We start from the raw sequence: 20,415 nt of genomic DNA, 5'->3' as shown, positions 1-20,415 counted from the left end.
GGCTAACACCTCATTATGATGCTAATTCGGGTTAAAAAGCCCAGCTCCATCATTGCTGCTGCTTTAATATTTAACAGGCAAATTCTTTCAGAATAACAATAACACAAAACAATTACATTCTATTTCAGATTACTCAATATGAAAACAGATGTGCATTTTTCTACTATATAGTCTGTATAGTAGAAAAAAATAAATAGCTGTAGCTTAGTGGAAATGTGTGCGTGTTTTTACATCAGATCCTCACATCAGACAAATAACTTTTAAACTAAAACACTCTTGGACTTTGACACATTTTATTAATGAACAAAAAATCAAATAACTGTGGGTGATGGAGGCAAATATATATATATACTGTATATTGACAGTCATTTTGGCATCTTGGGAAATAATAAAATTATACTGTACTTTATTAACCAGCCAGGGTAAGGCAAAAAGTAATTACACTTGAACATTAAGGATACAATCCATGTTTTTAGAAAAAAGAAAACAAAAAAACTGAAATAATAGAACATGCATAAGCAATGGACTGATTAGACAGGCAAAGTACAGTAGCAGGGAATGTTTTTAAGGTAATCTAGGACTGCGAAAGCCAAAGAGTTGGTACATATGGGAAAACCTAACCCATTTATTAGGCCTAATTTCTTTTTACTTCAGTCCAGCTGTGTTCTTCTTAGTTGTCATCAAATTTTAAAGTGTGCTAAAGCCAGTGTCTCAGTCAATACTAATAAGAATAAGTTGTTACATTCAAAAATCTCTATTCTTCCCAGGGGACCTCAAAGTACTCTAAATATTGGAAGGGACCCAATTCATTCACCACTGAAGTACAGCACCCACATTCAAGGCATGTCTGATGTGCCAACAGCCCCATAACACAGTGAGAACTAGAGAAATTGAGAAATTTATTACATGGTGTATTGATATAACCCTATGGAGCACGAGAGGACGCTTCCTACAGTAGATTATACATACAGGATATTTATTATTTTGTATATAAATACAAGTTATTTACTGGGCTAAGGCTTACTATTCAATGTCTGTACCTACTATACCTACAGCAGATGATGGTTTTCAGTGCATACAATAGTTTGCTCAAGCACTGGACTTCACTACTATGGACTTCATCCTTATATAAAATTGTTAGAAATTTAAGAATCATACAGCACATTTTCAGAGAAATGTATGTTTTGATAAAATGTGATATTTTTGTTAAAAAGATGATAATTTTCCAAGTTTTATAACAATAAAAGAAAAAACAAAAACCTCCACTTGGGCTTTAGTTCATTGGCACTCATCAAGTCCAGTATCCTTTTTTTATGTGACAATGAACTTTGAGAAGGCTCACATGGTTTTACACACTTTTCAATAACAATAAAAAATGATGGATTCAGAATTTCTTGTGTAACAGAAACCGATTTCTTCCCATTTCACTTCACTTTTTATTCTTCAATACAGCTTAAAAGGGTGCAGTGTGCAATGAAGCCAATTTTTGTTTTTTGTAGAGATTGTGCTCATCTTTTCCCATTTCCTTAAACATCTCTGTTACAATGTCAGACTGCATCTCCAAACTGGGCACAGGAGAGCATTACTGTACCTACATATCTTCTAATACTAAGACATGGGATTCGAAGGCATGTATAGGAATGTATTGAAATAACGAATAACAAATCATCTAAACGTATGAAGCAGCATATGCTTTTTGACTGTATTGGAGTCTAACTGGTCTAACAATTTAAAAATAACTGAACTTTTAAAAGATAAAACAATGTATGATAGAAGGACATTAGTTGAAGTCTCACAGTGAGAGACACCCCCGTTTCAGAGACTTGATTTTTTTAATATTAAAATTTCCAACATTCTTTTTATTCTTTTAAAAGTAGTGTGATGGTAGTGCTTCAAAATGTTTTTGGAAGGGGTTTCCAATACTACTACTCATGAGTCACCTCTTCCTTGAGTTCTAAAAGGGGGTATTCTCATATTGGTGTTGTTCAGGTTTTGAAGGAAATAAAAGGTTTAGATCCATACAACTCATCATGCAGTGAGAGCAATAACAGCTAAGCTATTGATTCCAAATCCCCACTGGTCTGAAATAAAAATAAAGTATATATTAAAAAAAACAGTAATAATAGAGCTGAAATATTGCAGCTACAATGTACAATGAACCCATCAAATAATATTACTTGTTTTCTTCTATTAAGTAAAATATTGCTTCATAATTTTAAAGAAAAGAGAAAGTGAAAATTACATCTGCAGTGCAAAGGAGAAGTCAGGACTGAAAATAGATATTGAAAAGGAGGCTATATCTTAAGAATCCCATAATTAGAATTAGGAACCTGAACCACTCAAAAAACATAAGGGATATTCAATCCGCGTTAAATTTCAGTTCCCATGCTAACACAATTGATTTAACTTCTGAGTTGATTAGTGTTTGAGATCATTTTTAATTTCTGAAATATAATAATTCATTTGATTTGCCATCTGCAGTAAATACATCAGCCACTTTCATATATCATTTCTTCATAAATCCAGATCCATCAAGGATTAGTACGAACAACAGTGCACACTGCTTTTACAGAAAACTTAAGAAGAACTACATATACAGTGAAAAACATTTTTAAAGGTCAAGTGCATTAATTATCTACTTGACAAGACTTTAATTATGTGGTTTGGGGATGCTGAGCATTTACAGTACATCAATGACCACATATAGCTGTGAATCTTTCAGCATTTTGTCAGATTTATACTGAGTAAATGTACACTTCACTTTTTCAAGCTATGACAATAGAAAATGCAAACTTTCATTTACTGACACACTTATTAGTGTAGAAGCAGCTGTCTTATCTCCTAGCTGTGGGTATCATCCTGGAAATGATATTCACCAGAACCAGACATGGATCTGAGAAATATTTAACAAAATGAGAATATACCTGTTCTATCTACAGCAAATGAGTTAAATTGCACCATGGTACGTATTCCACACACTGTATGTGTATCAAAATCTCACAAAAATGATCTGAAATGGCTTTTTTAAATCAGATTTTATTTGATTTTAGAAGCAACAAATTAAGTTGGAAATTTGGCTGAAATACAAGGAATTAAGCTATTGTATATCCTCCCTCTAAGATTGCTGCACAATGTACAATGGTTCCAACAGATTTCATTTGAAGACTTAACCTAGAGAAGGACACATTTGGGTTACTACTGCTTCAAAAGAGAACTACAACAAAAAATACAAAAATAGCCTTTTAGACCAGAAAAGAAAAAAGAACATCCATGTGCTAAATGGTGGGTTACATTCACAATGCTTGTGTGCACTGCTGAACAGAGAAAAAGCCTGATAAAATCTTCACAATGAACTTCAGAGTGAACATTTTCCCAGATAAGGATTATGCAGTACGCTAAAAACCAGTAAGTACTGGACAATACACACTTACAAAGAAGCATTTAGGTATATAAGCACTGTGCTCCCATGTCCTTTAACCCTGCTGTAACCATAAGATAAAATCGTTAAGACAAAGTACTGTACATGCATATTGTTGCCCAAAATACATTGCTCTTTACAACATCAGATTTTAGAAAGGCTGACACAGGTTACTGCCTTACCATGGCAATCATCCAAAATTTAGTCTAAGCATTTGGTAAAAGAAGTATAAATGATCTGATTATATTTCCATGCACTATTTCTTAAGTGGATCCTTAAGCATTGTTATTGCTGTTAGGTGTGCTGGGGGAAATACCAGTGTTATTATACAAATGAATGTGGCTCAAACTTAAAAGGAATTCATTATATGGGGGCGCAGGGGGGTGTACCAATTCTTTTAAACCTTTTCAAAACAAATAACATGTCAAAGAAAACAGAGCTTGACATGTCCAAACGCAAAGGGTTATAAATATTTAGATTCTGATTGACAATAATTTCAAGCAATTATGGAGAATTATGTTTTGGCAATTAAGGATGTATGGGCAAAAGGCTTTGTTTTCAGCTGTCTAATGTAACATGCATGAGATTAACAGCAGGCAGACGCATCACTTAGCAATCAAAGTTCCAAATCATCCTATTGAGCAAGTTTTTTTTTGGCTAACTGAAAAGCAAAAAGTTAAAATAAAATCACCAATGTAGATGCAAATAAATCATCAGATTAAGCGATAATCTGATAATCATAAAATCAATTCCATTACATTTTTAAAAAGTCCAAACAAGAGATAGTGCTCAATTAAAACAATGGTTTTTGGCAGCAGCATACAGCACATAGCTGAGGCACTTAACCGACAACATTTTGAAAGGAAACGTAAGCCGGTATTCATTCAGTGAGAGGCAAGACAACACTGTATACTCAGAAAAAAAAAAGTTTTGGAAATCTAAAATTTGCAATGTTATTATAACCGAGCATGACACATGTTCCTTAATGTATTCCAATTGCTCTCCTTTATTTTACATACAGGTCCAAAACTCAAGCAGTGCTACAATTAAAAGCAAGCCAGAAAAAAAAAAATTAAGCAAATTTTAACTACTGTAGCTTCATGCCTCTGCACTCAAATCACTATGAAGCTAATGTAAATAATTAGAAACAACCTACAGGATTTTCAAAAGGTACATGTCAGAATCCTTACCTTTGGAGGAAAGAAGGACCAGCATACATTCTCTCAAAACCCAGAAACTGAGCTCTCATGGCTACATGCTATGAAACCTTCACTTCACAGAGTTCTTCATTTAAAACTTCACTACTACAGGTTCCCAAAGCGCACAGCATACAAACGTCCTGCGGGATTAAGAGCACATTGCACACAGGAGCATGAGAGCTTGCTCACTCTGCACTGTGGTGGTACAGATCCAGGAGGGGGAAAAAAAAAATAACTGAGCAACTGCCAAGATTAGTTCTTACTGCCGTGTAGCATCCCCTCACAAGCTGCAGATAGGAAAGGAGAGAGAGAGAAAAAAAAAACTTAAGAGAAAGTAGCACTGCACTGGTTTTGTTACCAAGACTTCTAATTTGGCCCTGCAGTGGAAAGCTCAGAGAGAAAAGAGCCAATCTTTCTTAGATAAGAAAGCAAAAGCAGAAGGGGGGAGGGTAGTGGAGTAGCGGTGGGGTGAAAAAGGGAGGGGGGGCAGTGCTGGGATGTGACATACATATGGAATGAGCACTGGAACAATGCTGACAAGACAAGCCAACGAACGGCACTTCAGGCAGCTGCATATTGAAACAGAGTTTTGAAGCCCTGGAAAGAAAAACAAGAAGCAAGGTCATCTAACTAAATGGACAAAGGGAAACACACTACCATAGTCTGCATACAAGATGTTAATAGATTTTGAACCCACAGAAAAATTAAGAGTTGAATTATAAATAGATTGCCCAGGTTACTACAGAAGTGTTTACACGGACCTCAAGAATTTGCTTGCTTTAGATTAGTCTCCTGGGTTTTCAAATCCTTTTGGACCTAATTAGCACGACACCTTGCTAGCAAGGCGCTAACCTTCAGATGTATCTACGGCTTTACACTAAGACACTAACCAAACTTTGGCTGAAATCGGGATTAAAATTCAAACGTTTTTTTTTTTCCAAGGCTTTTTAAAATCTTGATCTGCTTTTTCTCCTTTCTTATTTCAAAGCAGTGTTGCGAACCTAATAAAAATGTATAAGCAAAATTCAGGTGCAAGGTTTTCATGGGTATTCACATGCCCTCTGACATGATTTTATTCTTTATACATAACATTCCAGTAACATAATCTTTTAGATTTCTAAATGAAAAATTTCACGTATGCATATATTTAAATACTTAAACAGATATAAATATATAGATGCACAAGAAGGTAAATTTTCTCCAGAGAAAGAAGAATCCAGAGTTGTTAAATGTGTTCTCGAAATTTCAAATCCCTATAAGGTATTATCCGTACTATGAGCTATCTTGAAAAGCTACCACTTTCTTAATTACACCCTCAACGCACATAATTACATTTGAGTGAGGGATAAATATTACATAATTAAAATTCCAATGAAAATGGTGGACCCCGAACAAAAATCTTTAAATAAATTAGTACAAGAGGTTATAAATAATAGCCATTATTTATTAAAAGGCAGTGTAAGAAAGTACAATAAGTGCCTTATGAAATTACATTTTAATTAAATTGTGTATATTGTATATATTTTTCCCAACACAGTCCAGACCCCACATCTCCATTATATAAAATGCCTGTTCTGTCACAGTCTTCTCAACAACTGTAATCACTACTTGCTGTCACAATATTGGCCAAGAACATTGCGCCTAATTGTGACAATAAAACTGTCTTTATCCCAGGTGATTTGTATAATTAGAGCTTCAGCAGGAGCACATTTGCAAATATGAGATGGCGACTAAGCTAGGTAGGTTAATGCAACGATCTCCTACCCAATTTGTCATAACCAGAGGGTAGAGACTGGAAAAAAGATTGAAGAGCGAGAGAAAAAAACCAGCCCATCCCCCTGCTCTCATAGGAAGATTTCTACATGCTGTCCAAAGGAAGCAATAATGAGCCAGCACCACTGCCTAGTCCAGTGGGGTTTCTTAGCAAAAAAAAAGGATGTTGAAAGGAAAAAAGCAAAGATAATCAGTATTTGGAAACCTATGAATTGCATTAAAACTAGAAAGTCAATACTGTACTGTTTTCAATAACAGAAGGCTAGAAATGCTTGTTGGGTTGTAAAATCGCAACAATACATTTCTGTAACAAACTTTAAAATCATCCTTATCCACCGTAGTCTATACACTAATTAAGCTGCATGAAATACTTAATTTCATAAACTTCAAATTTTCAATATCGCCGTTAGCTGTAGATGTTAAGCATCGGCAGGTTGTATCTACAAAACAGTGTTACAATAAAGCAATTTAGGTGCAATTGTTTGTTAAAGCGTGTTTTTCTCAGTGATTCCATTTAAGCTTACTGAATATTCACGCATTCCAGCAAGTGGTGTTTAAAATGTTTTAGTGATTTAATAAATTTAAGGTACTTGTTAATGCATTGGTATGCGACAAAAACAAGCTCTGATGATTAATTCCACCCTATAATCTTCCACAGCTTTTACCTGCATCTCAGCTGCATCTTTTCACTACCAAACCATGCAAGTACTACAGCATAGTGAGATGTTCAATATTCTGTATAAAACTTACTGACAAGACAAGGACGTTTTATTGCTATAACTGAATTCAAGGTAAACGTACAACAGGTGAAAAATGGCCTTAGATTACAATGTGATAAGTCTCTGAAGCACAAAAGGTAATGCGTTTAAGAAAAGAATACTACTGGAAATGTGCTTGGTGCTGGATAAAACTGGACAATGAGCTAAAGATATTACAGCTCATGAGCATTTGCTGGTTTGCCTGCTTGGTATAAGAACAATGCCCTAATATTGAATTACATTTTTTATTCCATTATGCATAGGTTTTCTCCTGTCTTTATTGCTTTCTGTAAACTCGGAGGTGTGCCTGTGTAATTTCTTTCCTGCTGAATCAGCAAGATGGTATATATTGATGTAGTCTTAAAAGAAGCTTCTAATATTAAGTTCTCTTTTCGTATAATATGCTGTGTAACCCACTGGAGTAGTCAACGAATAGCACTGGGTAAAAGGTGGTATGCATATACAGCAATAAATAATACACATATTTCATCTAACTTTCTTACCTTGCCAGGTAAAGCTATGTTTGCATTGATGCATACTGATCAATAGACAGCGAAGTATAATCTTTCAAAAGTGCCCAAGTAAAAAGGTTCACTAACACTTCTGGTCAATATGTATTTTACATACTGTAGGTAGGAAACCAACAAAGAGACAAGAAATACTGGCTGTCATTAACCAAACATTAAGTACTTACATTTAAGGTGCCAATGTTAAAACCTCAATAAAACAAATGTTTTGGGTTATTTATTTGCAGATTTACTGATATTCTAGGTTTTCCTTTTAATTCAAATCAAGACATGAGGAAAAACCTCAGGACAAAAACAAAACTAAATGTGTTTATCATTAGGATATCCATTGTTATTAATATTTATTGGATGACACAAAACCTGGACCTCAAATCTGTATTTTTCCAGCGTAACTCATAATCATGTAGCGGTTAGTTTAGTTCAAAGTCAAACTGTCTTCCATCCTTTCTGCTCTCACTTCTTGTGATAAGTACTGCAAGATCTATGTGCGATGGATTTCCAATCAACAACCCTCACCAGCTGAGCCGTCAGTCACAGACTGTGTTTGAGTGCTAGATGTCTTCACCCCCCACCCTCACAAGACATATCTGCTGTGCAGGCAGGCATGTGTGATGAGGTGTCTATCAGATCTGCTTGATTTAAAAAAAATTCTGCTAAGAGCCTTAATGTGTTTCTTTATGTGCCACACTTTTCATGTCTTGGCGATACTGTATTGTCTATGTTCTCCCATACGTGTCTAAACACACATTGTGAGTGCGGCATGTTTTTAAAATTCCTAATGCACAGAAAAACAGCAAAGGAAGGAGACAGTGGCGCAGTTCAACATTCAGAAACTGGCTGCACATAAACAGGGGAATGTACTCCTGTCTACAAAAGTGCAATTTTCAGCAATTAAATCTCAAAAACTGCCCTAAAGGTTGTGAAACATCACAAATACCTTAGGTGAAATTGAAGACGCACTGTGTTTTAAGTTCTATTTTTGAAGTAAGTGCTTCTTAACTTTGTGGAAAAAAAATGAAAATTATAAGCTGTTTAAGCAGAAGCATTTTTGGAATAGCCCTTATGAGTAACGCAGTTCAACTGCAGGAGGTGGGGAGGGGTATGCCATTGAAAAGTATCTTTTAAGCCTGTCCTCAGTTGGCAGCTGTACTGCCACTGTATGATGGTCTTGCGGTATTTTTAAACAGTGTCTTTAAAGTTTAGCCTTTTTCCTAACGGATTCCAGATGGACTGTTCTGTAAGCTTTAAAGCACAAGAACTCAAGCTCAGCGCCTATTTATTTTTGGCCTGAAGCGTATGTGGAGAACTCAAAGATGTAGTTTGTGCTTTTCCAAGCTTTTATTTGCTTTACAAATCATATCTACAAATAGCCACCTTTTGCAGTCCACATGTTGCTCTGACAAAAGTTTTCTGAGCCGTCTGTTTGCTCATTAAATTGAGCGAGTAGAAAGTTTGCTTCTGTGCGATGTCTAGAATACTTCCCCCCCCAAAAACCAGGGGTTAAAAAAGAAACTGATGCTTATGTTCCAAATGTATAAGTTATGTAAAAAAATTTAGGTTTGAAAAGAATCTACAATTTACCATTGACTCAAGATCCTGTAATCTGTAACTTCAGAATCTGCTAAGTGGTACCATACACAGAAAACTCAAAAAGCCCCAAAGAAAGACTCATTCCCATTTCCCATATTATTTTGCTATAAAACATATAATATAAAACAATAATAATGCACTGAGTTTTTAAAGGCTGGTTGTATAACATTTCCTCAGCTATTTCATACTGTACACTGTTCTATGAAATAAAAGCAGTTTTAGCATTTATCTCTTTCACAACTGGCATGCAAAGAGCATGCAAACCCTTTCATGTGTTTGATTTCCAGGTGTTTGACTTACTGGTCAGTCTGAAATCATTCATACATCATTCAGTGCAGCCTGTATCCTGTATGGTATACAGTACAATTATTACAAAGCACAATAAGAAGCCAAAATTGTATTCTGTTAACAAAAGTATAAAAATAATTTCAAAATACCTAAAAGATGAAGAAAATAGATGCACACCTGTGCAGAATAATGTTATGGAGTAACAAATGTGGTTACATAACAGTTGTCACCAAAGTGAGGTGACCAGACAAACTCTTTTTTAAAAAGATTCATACAAGTTCTTGATGAAGTAAACTAATGTAGTCTATTTGTTTCTAGGAGTTCTAGGAATTTTGATTTTCACATTCCTTCTTAGACTATTTCCAAACACTGTCCATCAGACATTTCTATTGTGGAGAATTCTGGGAACACAGTCCAACAACACACTGCCTAGGTTTACTGGCGAGTCTAAATTGTTTCCCATTTGTGAGTGTGAGTGCAAATGCCTGTGTAGGCCCTGCAACACATTGGCATCACATCCAGGGTATCCTGCCTTCAGCACAACAAGTGCCTGGTTAGGCTCCAGCTCCCTGTGACCCTTTATTGCACTAGCAGTTAGTGAATAATGGATGGATGAATGTTATCTGTCAAAAAGGAAGGAAAATAATGTCTGAATGTCATTCAATAATTTTTTTATGAGAAATATCAGGTAGTTCGGGGGAATTTCAGACTGCTAGGCAAGAGTACATTAAATCACTTTAGAGCAATCTTCTGCAGTTTAATTCCTTTTCAGAGCAAGAGTCAAAAGAGATCTCTATGTTCACAGTATGGTATTCACAAAACAGGTTTTTTGTAACAGTAAAGTTAAATTATTCTATCCCAGTGTTCATCAGCGGCTAAGGATGTACTGTACAGTTTGAGCAACAATGATCTCAGACAAAGAAACACAAAATTATACAGACTGCCAAAGAGGTTAGTGAAATATTTTATTTTCCTAACGTCAACACTGAGGAACATTTCATTTGACAAGACATTTCTCAAGCTCTACAAAGATGAAGTCAAAATACCAGAACATGTAATTTACTACATTGTTTGAAGTTTAAAAAGTAGGAGTGAGAGTGCAAAGAATAAGCAAAACTAATCAAAAGACACTGTCACTAAGTATTTGTAAATGTGAACAGAACAAATAAGTCTCCATGCCAATCAAAAAAACAACCATGTTTTCAAGAATTTGAGACCACGATGAAAATAAACTCTTTTTTACCATTCGTTCAGGACCGAAAAACATTACGGAGCCTGTCAGCAGCCCACATGCCTCTGCTTAGATATCTAGCTTGGAGATAAATCAGGAGAGACAAAAGAACTTTGTACTCTTGTTGTTTATGCTTTGTTTGCTGTTGCTGTATATCTCTGCAGCATATCATTTAAATTCATCCAAAGAATTAATATTTTACCAGCACTGGAGCAGGTTTCAAATGTTAGAAGATGACCCAGATTGAAAAAGTTTTAATACCATTTTTCCCCCATTTTAATTTCTTTTTAGACTCTTAAGAGTTCAGTCCACTCATCTACACGAACAATGTTTCAGCATGGTTAAAGTTCTGATTTGGCCACCTATTTAAGCCTTCCACTCTTGTTGCGTGCAGTAATCTTGCCAAAAGTGACAAATCTTTCATTCGCTTCATTTATAAACTAGCAAGAGCTTGAAAAATACTGCTTTTGTATGCAATGAATTTATTTTGCCCTTTGGGTTTCTGAAATATTGAGTGTATTCATAGAATACAAAGGCTGGAGAGAAGGAGCAAGAGAAGAGAGAGATTTAAAAAAAATGACGGAACAGAGGAAAATGCAGGAGATAAAGACCAATATTAACACAAACATGCCCACACAAATTCATACCTTAGATGATCTGTTTCAACTGGATGTGCATAATCTCTAGATGAGTCTTTTCTTGCGTCTATGTTGTGTTGTGCCTTGAGGTAGAGCTGGAGTTAATCGGTCTTATGCTTTAAACACAGGTCCCCTCCAAAAAATAAAATATTCTTTGCTCATCGAGTACAGTATATGTAATGTCATTTCATGATGAACTACTTCTGTGAACTGTGCTGCAATATGTTATTTCCTCTTCATCTAATGAAAAACAATGGGAGCGACTACATTGTAATGAGACAAGGGGAAAGAAAAAAGGTAACCTGGACCAGTGAACACTAGATAAGTCTGGGATAATTGGTTTGAAGAAAAGTGCTTGCATTATTCTCTTATTTCTAAACCAGTCCCCATCAGTCCTGCAACAGCCCTCTTATGAGGCATTAATCACCTAAAGAACACGAAATCAGAAAGGATGGACCAGGTTGTCTTCTATCCTTACAAAAAAGTGAACAGTTAAAGCATATTCTATTAATATCAATAATGATATGGGGGCAGGTTTAGCATCGCATTGTTTCAATTTTCTAAATTTAGCAAAATAAAAACACTTGGCTTTGTTTGAACATGGGGATCCGCCAACACTTTTGTAAAATTAATTAAATGTGTTGTACGTGCTTCCATAGACAACTAATTGACATTCATCAGTATTTGTAGAAAGTACCTAGTTTGAAGGATATTAACCATGTACACTACAGTGCCAATCACATTTATTCAGAGCAGAAAGGATGGAAGACCGTTTCAAATGAAACAAGAACAATAAACATAAAATTGTGATTTACAAACTGGAATGTATTTCTTTCTTTAAAATGATAGTTATACATATAAGATGTCATATTGCCATAAATAAAGTCCACATACTGTAACACAAGGGACACATAATTCACACCCATGTAGTTAGTATTTTGTAAATTATCTTCTATCGGGGACCATTACATTGACTAGATACCTCCTTTAGTGTGCTGAGGTTTCTAGACTGGGAAATTTATAAACGATTCTCTATGTAGAACTGCTCTAGATAATCCTTTGATTTCCATTAGTTCTCATGTTGGAAGGTCCATTTGAGGCCAAGATAGAGTTTCTTATCAGAAAAAGAAATCATGTGTCTGATCAAAACTTCCTGATACATGTTGGAGTTCACCATTTCCCTTTTCTTATCAACCCCCCCCCCACACACACACACACAATTTCAACAATGGACAGGAGGGCTTTCTCACATGAGCTTCACCTTTTTAAAAACAAACATAATGCTAATTTGCACGTCCAAAAAAACGTATTTTTCATTTAATCCATTTTCATGTGACCATAAGATATGGTTTCAACTGTCATTCAGATGCAGTTTGGCAAAATCAAATTACCTCAAATTACTTAATTAGATTGTGCTGAGATCGCCAAGTGTTACACCACAAACTCAAAGTATTTCACAGCCTGTGTTGACAGTAGGCATTTACATCCTCTTCTTAGAATGGTGGTCAGTATCATCATGATGATGCTTGTTATTATTTAACGTTTTCTGTGCGTTACCTCCTTTCATACCCATCTTCAGAGGTCTCTTATATAGTGCCAGAGGCTTCCGCTGTACTGACAAAGAGCAGAATCTTACAGTAGATCTGCTGAATTGTATTTAAAGGATCTTAAAATGTTAATAAATGTGACCATGTTTTTTTTCTGGAAATTAATTATATATAACTTTAATCTGCGCAACTTTAATCTGCGCAAACACATTGTGTTTGTAGCATTACATCATAAGAAATTTTATATAAGCCATTATTCAATATATAGCTCATTCTGATATATTGATGGCAGTTTTTGTCCCCATTTAATCAGGGGTGTAACTGAAACTGAAAGGCAATAACAATGTAGATATATTTGATAATACGGTATAATTTGTCACCACCTGAATTAATAATTATTAAAATTGATATTTTTATAAAATGCTCTAGTGTACAATGCTAAATGAGAATGTATCATACAAATAAAGAAAACAATGCAGATATTTAAAGTGTCTATAATGTGATGAATTCAATAAATATTTAAATGAAACTGTCAAACTGTACATTACTACAGTAAACCTTCTTTGCTAGAGACTGTTAGAAAAGGTCATTGACAAATTCTCAATATAAATAAGCAAATATCTTTTTTCTAGGTCATTTTAGGTTAATAATGTAACAGTCTAGATTGCTTTAATGACCACCAATGTAAAGCAGTAGGCTGTCAATAGCAACTGCATTTTAAGGGTCCTTGGGGAATTCAAATGCTAATTTAACTTCACACTCCAACCACATGGTTCACGTAACCAGAGCTGGTCAATTGAAGTGGTTTAAGGTCAGTACCTATAGGAAAAAACAGTGATGAAAGTCTTCAAAAAATAGAATTAGTCTTCCACACTATGCACTACTCAAAACAGTGAATGTTACAGTACAGCTTCATTAACTAATTATTTAACTCATGGGATGTTTATTAATTACCACGAGGATATGATTTCATTAGAATGAATCAGGGATACAAATGTAGTACAGTTTGCTCAAGGAGCTGTGAATGAGAGAGATGGTAAAGCCAGCAGCAAGATACTAGCATGATAGAAAACTCAGTATGAAAATGTATTTTATGCAGACAGTGAGGCAAAAACAAAATAAACAAAGCTTGACAGCCGAACTAATTCAACAATCCTTTTGCTGCTCAAAATGACCTGGCAGTTGTTCAGAGTTCAGACTAACCGTTGACTTCAATGAGCACAGCTGATAAAAGGGTCCATTTGAATTAATTCTACAGTATACAGTATGCTGCTTTCTCTCCCCCAAGCAGTTTAATAGTCTTATTGATCAACTAATGCAGAGATACATTTCTCAAATTTTCATGTGTTATCAGTTAAGACGAGCCAGCCACCAATCAGTAAGACAATGCATGGCAACTGTAGTAATCAATTTGCTTTAGTCAAAAAAAGTTTCAACTCACCACAATCATATAACTACAGTATGTACCTGTCAACATAAATATAGTTATTTCTGCTTTACTTTGATAAAGGAAATGATTAAAGCATAAAATGTAAATAAACAAAACAATTGTAAAATTATTCCTACGTCTAGAAATGCAAGCAATTTATTGCAGTTTTTTAAATACATAATTTCAAAGAATTTAATAACTTCTATGACCATTTTCAGAAAATAAAATTGGTAGAAAATGCCCATTAGGTTCTTTTTATTTTAGATAAATATACCCCCCACTCCAATACATCGGCAATACTACTACTACAATAATTTCTAGGTCAAAGACATCAATGTTTCATAAACCATAAATTTGGTCTGCTGGCTGCCATAAAGTAGGATTGATTATTTTATTAATCTCAAATATAGTGCCTCCAACCAGTATTTTATGAGCACCATTAAACTTGCACATACCAAATTCTTATTTTCCTATCCTTTACTAATCAATTGAAAAGTAAAGAAAACTTATCTTAAAGGAAAAACTAGCAGTAAACACAGTATAAGGAAATGGATGACCTCCAAAAGATGCTGATAAATCCGGTTATTAACAAAATCCAGCAATTAAAAATGTATCAATTTATTTGGCGCTGTAGGGTCAGAGATCTCATTTGTTTTCAAGATGATGGAACCTTTAATCTGTGATTCTCTCAGGGCTCAGAATACTTTACAGTTTTTCTTTTTCCTCATTAAAAATTGATATCCCTAACTCCCAAGACATCTTTTCAGAGATTCAGTACAGAGGAGTGAAATACATTTTCTAGTCCTAAAAATAAATATAGTGCAGCAGCTACAAAAAAATACAGATCTATTTACACAGATGTGCAAAGGTTTTAGACATCTTAGATACAGTCAGTACTTGCAATACATGTTATGAGTATCAACAATTTACTCATAGCCTCCACTCATTATTCTACTGTTACAACAACCTGACCACTATTAATAGTTTATATTGGGTGAGAGGTGGTCATTCAGCAATCTTTAATAATGATTGCATTTCTTCATATTTATCAAAATCTTCAAAACTCCATCAGAACACCTCAAGGTATGCCACAGTGTATCATTAGGAGTCAATCTGAAAACGTAGCAGCTAATCCATCACATTTACACCAATCAAGTGTAGCTGGACACAAGCTATGCATTCCTCTCAATTAACATAATTTGTTCATCAAGGGATTTTTTTTTTGTACAAGTACTGTTTAATCAAAAGGAACTGTTAGCTCACATAACCAACAACATGACTAAATAACAGTGATGGTTAATTATTGCCGTAGAACCAAATTTGTACATAAGGATAACATTGAATAGAAAGAGTAAAAACCTGTAAAATTGTATTTCTTAAGGTCAGAGTTACTAAAAGCTGCATCATTTGCACCGGTGTAAAATAGTTTGTCCTATTAAGCATTCTTCACAGTCAAATGCAACCAATGCATTTTGTGAAGAAAAGTTTCATTACTAATTCTGAGAAGCAAGTAAATAAAATTGGCTAAGATGAATGATTTTATTTAATCTACAGTTTCATGTTATTTCATTTCACACTCAATGCCTTTGGAGTGAACGTGTTGTTGTTTCTGCTCAGTATATTTATCATGATAACTAATTAGCATGCTAGCACCACGCCATGCTGTAGAAGCATAGACAAAGCATTTCAAACTTACTGGTACCACCAATATACAATTATTCCCCACTGGTCTTTCACTAACTCTGTGTACTGTTGAGAGTTTTTTTCAGAATCTTTTTTTGTCTTTTAAAGATAAAAAAAAAGAAAAAATATATTTGATGACATCAGAAAATAATAAAATAAAAAAGCTTCAAAACATTTTCATTAAAAAAATAATGTACAAAGTTTACAGTCACCTAGGTCCTTTGCAGGCAAATACATTATTACTAATATTCCATCATTTTAAACATAATTAAGTGAGAGGCCACAATTTTTTAAGCAATGATAATGCCACAAAGAAATGGAACAATATCCACCAATCCTTCCATTTTTCACAACCATGTCGACAAAGACAGGGCCACTGTACGCCAGAGTCTACCCCTGCAAATAATGGGCATAAAGCAGAATAAAGTCTGGTCGTAACACTAGTCAATCTCAGTGCACAAAGAAACCAGGATAAGTTGGAGATATCAATTCATCTAGACAGTATGTCTTCGGACTGTGGAAGAAAACTGGAGTATGAGAAAAACATGATTCCACAAATGCATTACCAATAGAGAAGATACTCTTTAAATGGCTATTGTCTATTACTTCAGTCTTTTGGTATACAGTGTCATAAAGTCTATAAAGTCAATAAGAAGTAGCCTTTGTGACAACAAAAAAATCAACTGGACCACTCACAACAGCACTATAGATTGTTTTAGTAGTTCTAAATTTCCTTATTAACAGGCCTTTTAGAAAAAGTTCCATTGAAATCAATAATATAGAAACTCATACTAAACAAAACTAAACATACTAACATACTATACTCATAAACGTATACTATAGTTGTGAAAAAGCCAAAGTTCTTTGTTTTATGATAATCACAAACCAAAATAAGACTGACTTGAAGTAACACATGATGTTCCCTTCTCTTCTATTTCAATCTGTCATGCCCTGTACAAGATCATAATATTCTTAAATTAAAGAAGGTTTTGAAGAGATTAAAAGGGCAAAATATAATCAATTCTTTACTGTCACTGACAGCCAGTGTTAAACTGCTCTGCATACTGAGAATGGTGTAATACCATTATTCTAAGTTAGAAGACGTACACATCAGCCACAGGATCTCATTGACCCTCTTTGAATGACAGACAAGGGTCAGCTTGGTCTTTGTAATATCCATCCCTGTCAAATGAAAAGTGACAAATTGCAGGCAAGGCTATATCTGCCTCTGTATTTGAGAAGAAATGCCACAGCCACCCCTCCATCCTGGTGCAACTCAATCTAATTTATGTTCTGTGCAAGGCTTGGCAAGACAATAAGGTCCTGCAGTGCTGATTATATTATCGGATTACTATATAGTAATACTAGATTATTATTTTTATAGAAACAAATTTTCATGCAAAATAAAAAAGGAGGCTAACTACACTCTGCTTTTGCATATCCTTCCTGGAAAATCCAGATTACATGCTTTATCATTACAAAGTGTTTCATGGATGCAAGAGAGCAAAACGGTCTGTCAAACACAGACCTTTGGTATTTCCAGGGTTCAGGGACGATCATAAAAAAATGGCTTTATTTTCCAGACATTCCTTGTGAAGCTGTCAGCAAAGTAATTCCCTGCAATGACGCCACTATGTAAAGACTGAAGGAAATTTAAAACATTGCTAAAGGCATCTGTTATTCACATATCATGATGTAATGCAGTTAATTCAAAAGAACATATTTTAGACAACAAAAGGCAAAGAAAAAAGAAATTGAATCAACTAAATAGCTACCAATAAATCCATTATTTATGTAGTAATTTTCATGTCCCGACGTTTCAGGTACCTCACACAAGGTTAACCACAAAGAGGCAAGTACAGAAATACAAAGAATTACAAGAAACTAGCAGGCGACAAACATAAAAAGTATTACTTAAGGTACAAATGGATAATATACTTATAAAATTGTGTACAACTAAAAAAAATATCATAAAGTTAAATTACAAAAACAATGTAGGCTTATATTTTAAAAACAGCCACTACAGGAAACACAATGACTTGTAAGTAGAGCAACAAAACATGAGTCCAGTCAGGATGACATGTATTTTGTCTGCATCTATATATATAAAAATAATTTTAGCAATACTTCTTAAATATCTTAAACTACACAGTGCTACATCAAATAATGAGATGGCTCATTTCTTGTTTTCTTGTATTTGTAGCAGATTTTTATTGAGTCGAAACACTGAAAGAAAAATAAATGTTCACGTGCATTTTAGTAAAGACAAAAAATCCATGTAGTGAAAAAGAAGAAATTTAGCAAAAAAAATACCTGAAAGGTAAGAAGCCTTTTCTCTTCAGGAAAGTCAAATGGATAGAGGAATCCAATATATTTTCTTTCGGTCTGAGATGGTAAAAGCCTGTCTAATGAAAAGAAGAATTTAAAGCAGTCTCAGCACCGTGCCATGAAACGTAAAAGTGGGGTGTATTGCAACTTCATGCATTGGAAACCCTCTAGAAAAGAAGGTACCCCAAAAGTTAATGTGCACAGACAGTGTAATGTTTAGAAGACAGTGATACATGTACAGCAAGAAAGGGCCTGTTCCAACAAGACTGGGAAAACTAAGCATGCATCTAAACCTCTGTTTCAGCTTCAACAACTGCTTGGACACACATGGCAAAAAAGCTTATTTGGGGAAATTTTTTTTTCGGATGGGCATTTGATCTGTTTAGAATTTCAGTTTATAGCATACATAATCAGCTTTTGAACTGTAACATCCAGTATCAATATAAAAACAGTATTACCTGAGTAGTTGCTGAGAACAGTATGCACACAGTAGGTCAAATCGATCTACCTTTAACAGGTATATAATCTACAGTATGTGTGTATATTCTTGTTACATAAAAGAGCATACTATTATTGATTTTGGATTGTTTTTACATTTTGCATTTCTGATGTATGCAGAAACGTTTAACCTCATAAGAATATGACATTATTGGGAAACAATCCAGAAGGCTATTGCAACCAATCGCTTTATCTTCACATCTGCAGTAAATAAGCCAACAACCTCCGTATCACCAATATTTTGAAAGAGCCCACTTTTCTGCTGCTATCAAACTGCAAAGCACAGCAGAGAAAGGCTGAAATTTGTTCTCTAAATACCAAGCGCTTATCAGTCTGTGGAGCAGTAATACTGGTACTTCTTTACCTCTGGCTTTTCACCTCTCATTAGATTGCTTAGAAGATTGAATTTCCCTCAGACCAACATACACACACCTGCCAGAAGTGTCTGTTATGGGGGCACATAAGAAATTCCTGTAATGCTTACTCAAGGACCACTGTGAACTATAAAACCTACTTGAAATTTTCACAATCATAAGGGACATTTAAAAGCTACATAATTCTAATTAATTGGTAGATATAACTAAAACCACTGAAATGAAAAAGAAGGAATTCATACAGAAATAAAACAACATATACAGCATTTTGTGCAAATATAAAATAAAGAGCGATGCTTTATAGCAGGTGGTTGCAACCTTTTCTGTCTGAATGGTAATTTTTCAAGAAATGGTTTAATCACAAAAAATCTGAAGCACTGTTATGAACAATCTTACTATTAGGAATAAATACCACTGCAAGTGTTTGATAAACTATAGGGGTTTGTGGTTTCAAATAATCCCTCGATTCTGTTATGTATGAAAATAAAATTGCAACTAAGACAAGCAAGAACTCTTTTTAGTGGTCTTAAAAAGCTCTGTATTATACCAAGAGTCGACGAGCCCCTGTGTTTTTTCCATACAGTACTAAGGATAGTGTAGCGTCCTTTAAAGAAAAATAAATAGCATAAATAGTTTTAGAACCTGAAGTAAAACACCAAATGGAAAGCAATTTTAATTTACTCCTTTAATTTACTACTCAATGGCAGTTAAATTATATAATTAGCCTTTCATAGCCTGCAAGATAGACATTGAAAGTCTGGGTTTAAAGAGCACCTTGAACATTCTGGACAAAAATGGGATTTTAAAGCAGTTGGCTTTCGGGAACCAGCAAAAGTTAGGTGTACTGTTTCTTTAAAAATGGCACAAAATGCAAGTCTACAGCAGCTGATATAATACCTCTAAGTTACAGAAGCATATGTGCTGTACCTTCAAGTGGAAATAATGAGCATCACTCCTCCCAGTAGACAGCAACATCTAAAATATGCTTCTGTCTGGCAGCCACGTCGAAACTCTCCAGAAGATTCCAAAATACACCTGTTCCCTGTTGAGGAGGTTTGAAACAATTATGTCAGTGTGGTAGTGAATCCAAACTGAGTGGTCATTTCCAAGAGCCTATCAAGCTCAGGCCTTCCA

General features: G+C 34.7%; 1 protein-coding gene across 10 annotated transcripts in view; it reads right to left on the bottom strand.

Annotated features, from left to right (window-relative positions):
• The window catches only part of LOC148658177 (protocadherin Fat 3-like), a 203,681-nt gene that overhangs the window by 162,521 nt on the left and 20,745 nt on the right, over positions 1-20,415 (bottom strand). For 8 of the 10 annotated variants that reach the window (XM_088639231.1, XM_088639233.1, XM_088639236.1 and 5 more), the window contains exon 1: positions 4,609-4,993. The exons of 1 other annotated variant lie outside the window; for it this stretch is intronic. In XM_088639231.1, the coding sequence (XP_088495357.1) occupies positions 4,609-4,633 (25 nt within the window). In that variant the 5' untranslated portion in view covers positions 4,634-4,993. Of the gene's footprint in view, positions 1-4,608; positions 4,994-18,394; positions 18,487-20,208; positions 20,324-20,415 lie in introns of those variants that run through there. One more of the 10 variants, XM_088639235.1, reaches the window with a different exon arrangement.

Source organism: Lepisosteus platostomus, chromosome 7 (assembly GCF_059453375.1).
Source record: "Lepisosteus platostomus isolate fLepPlt1 chromosome 7, fLepPlt1.hap1, whole genome shotgun sequence".
NCBI lineage: Eukaryota > Metazoa > Chordata > Actinopteri > Semionotiformes > Lepisosteidae > Lepisosteus > Lepisosteus platostomus.
Note: the sequence above shows the minus strand (reverse complement) of the source record. Positions and strands in the feature narration are given on the sequence as shown.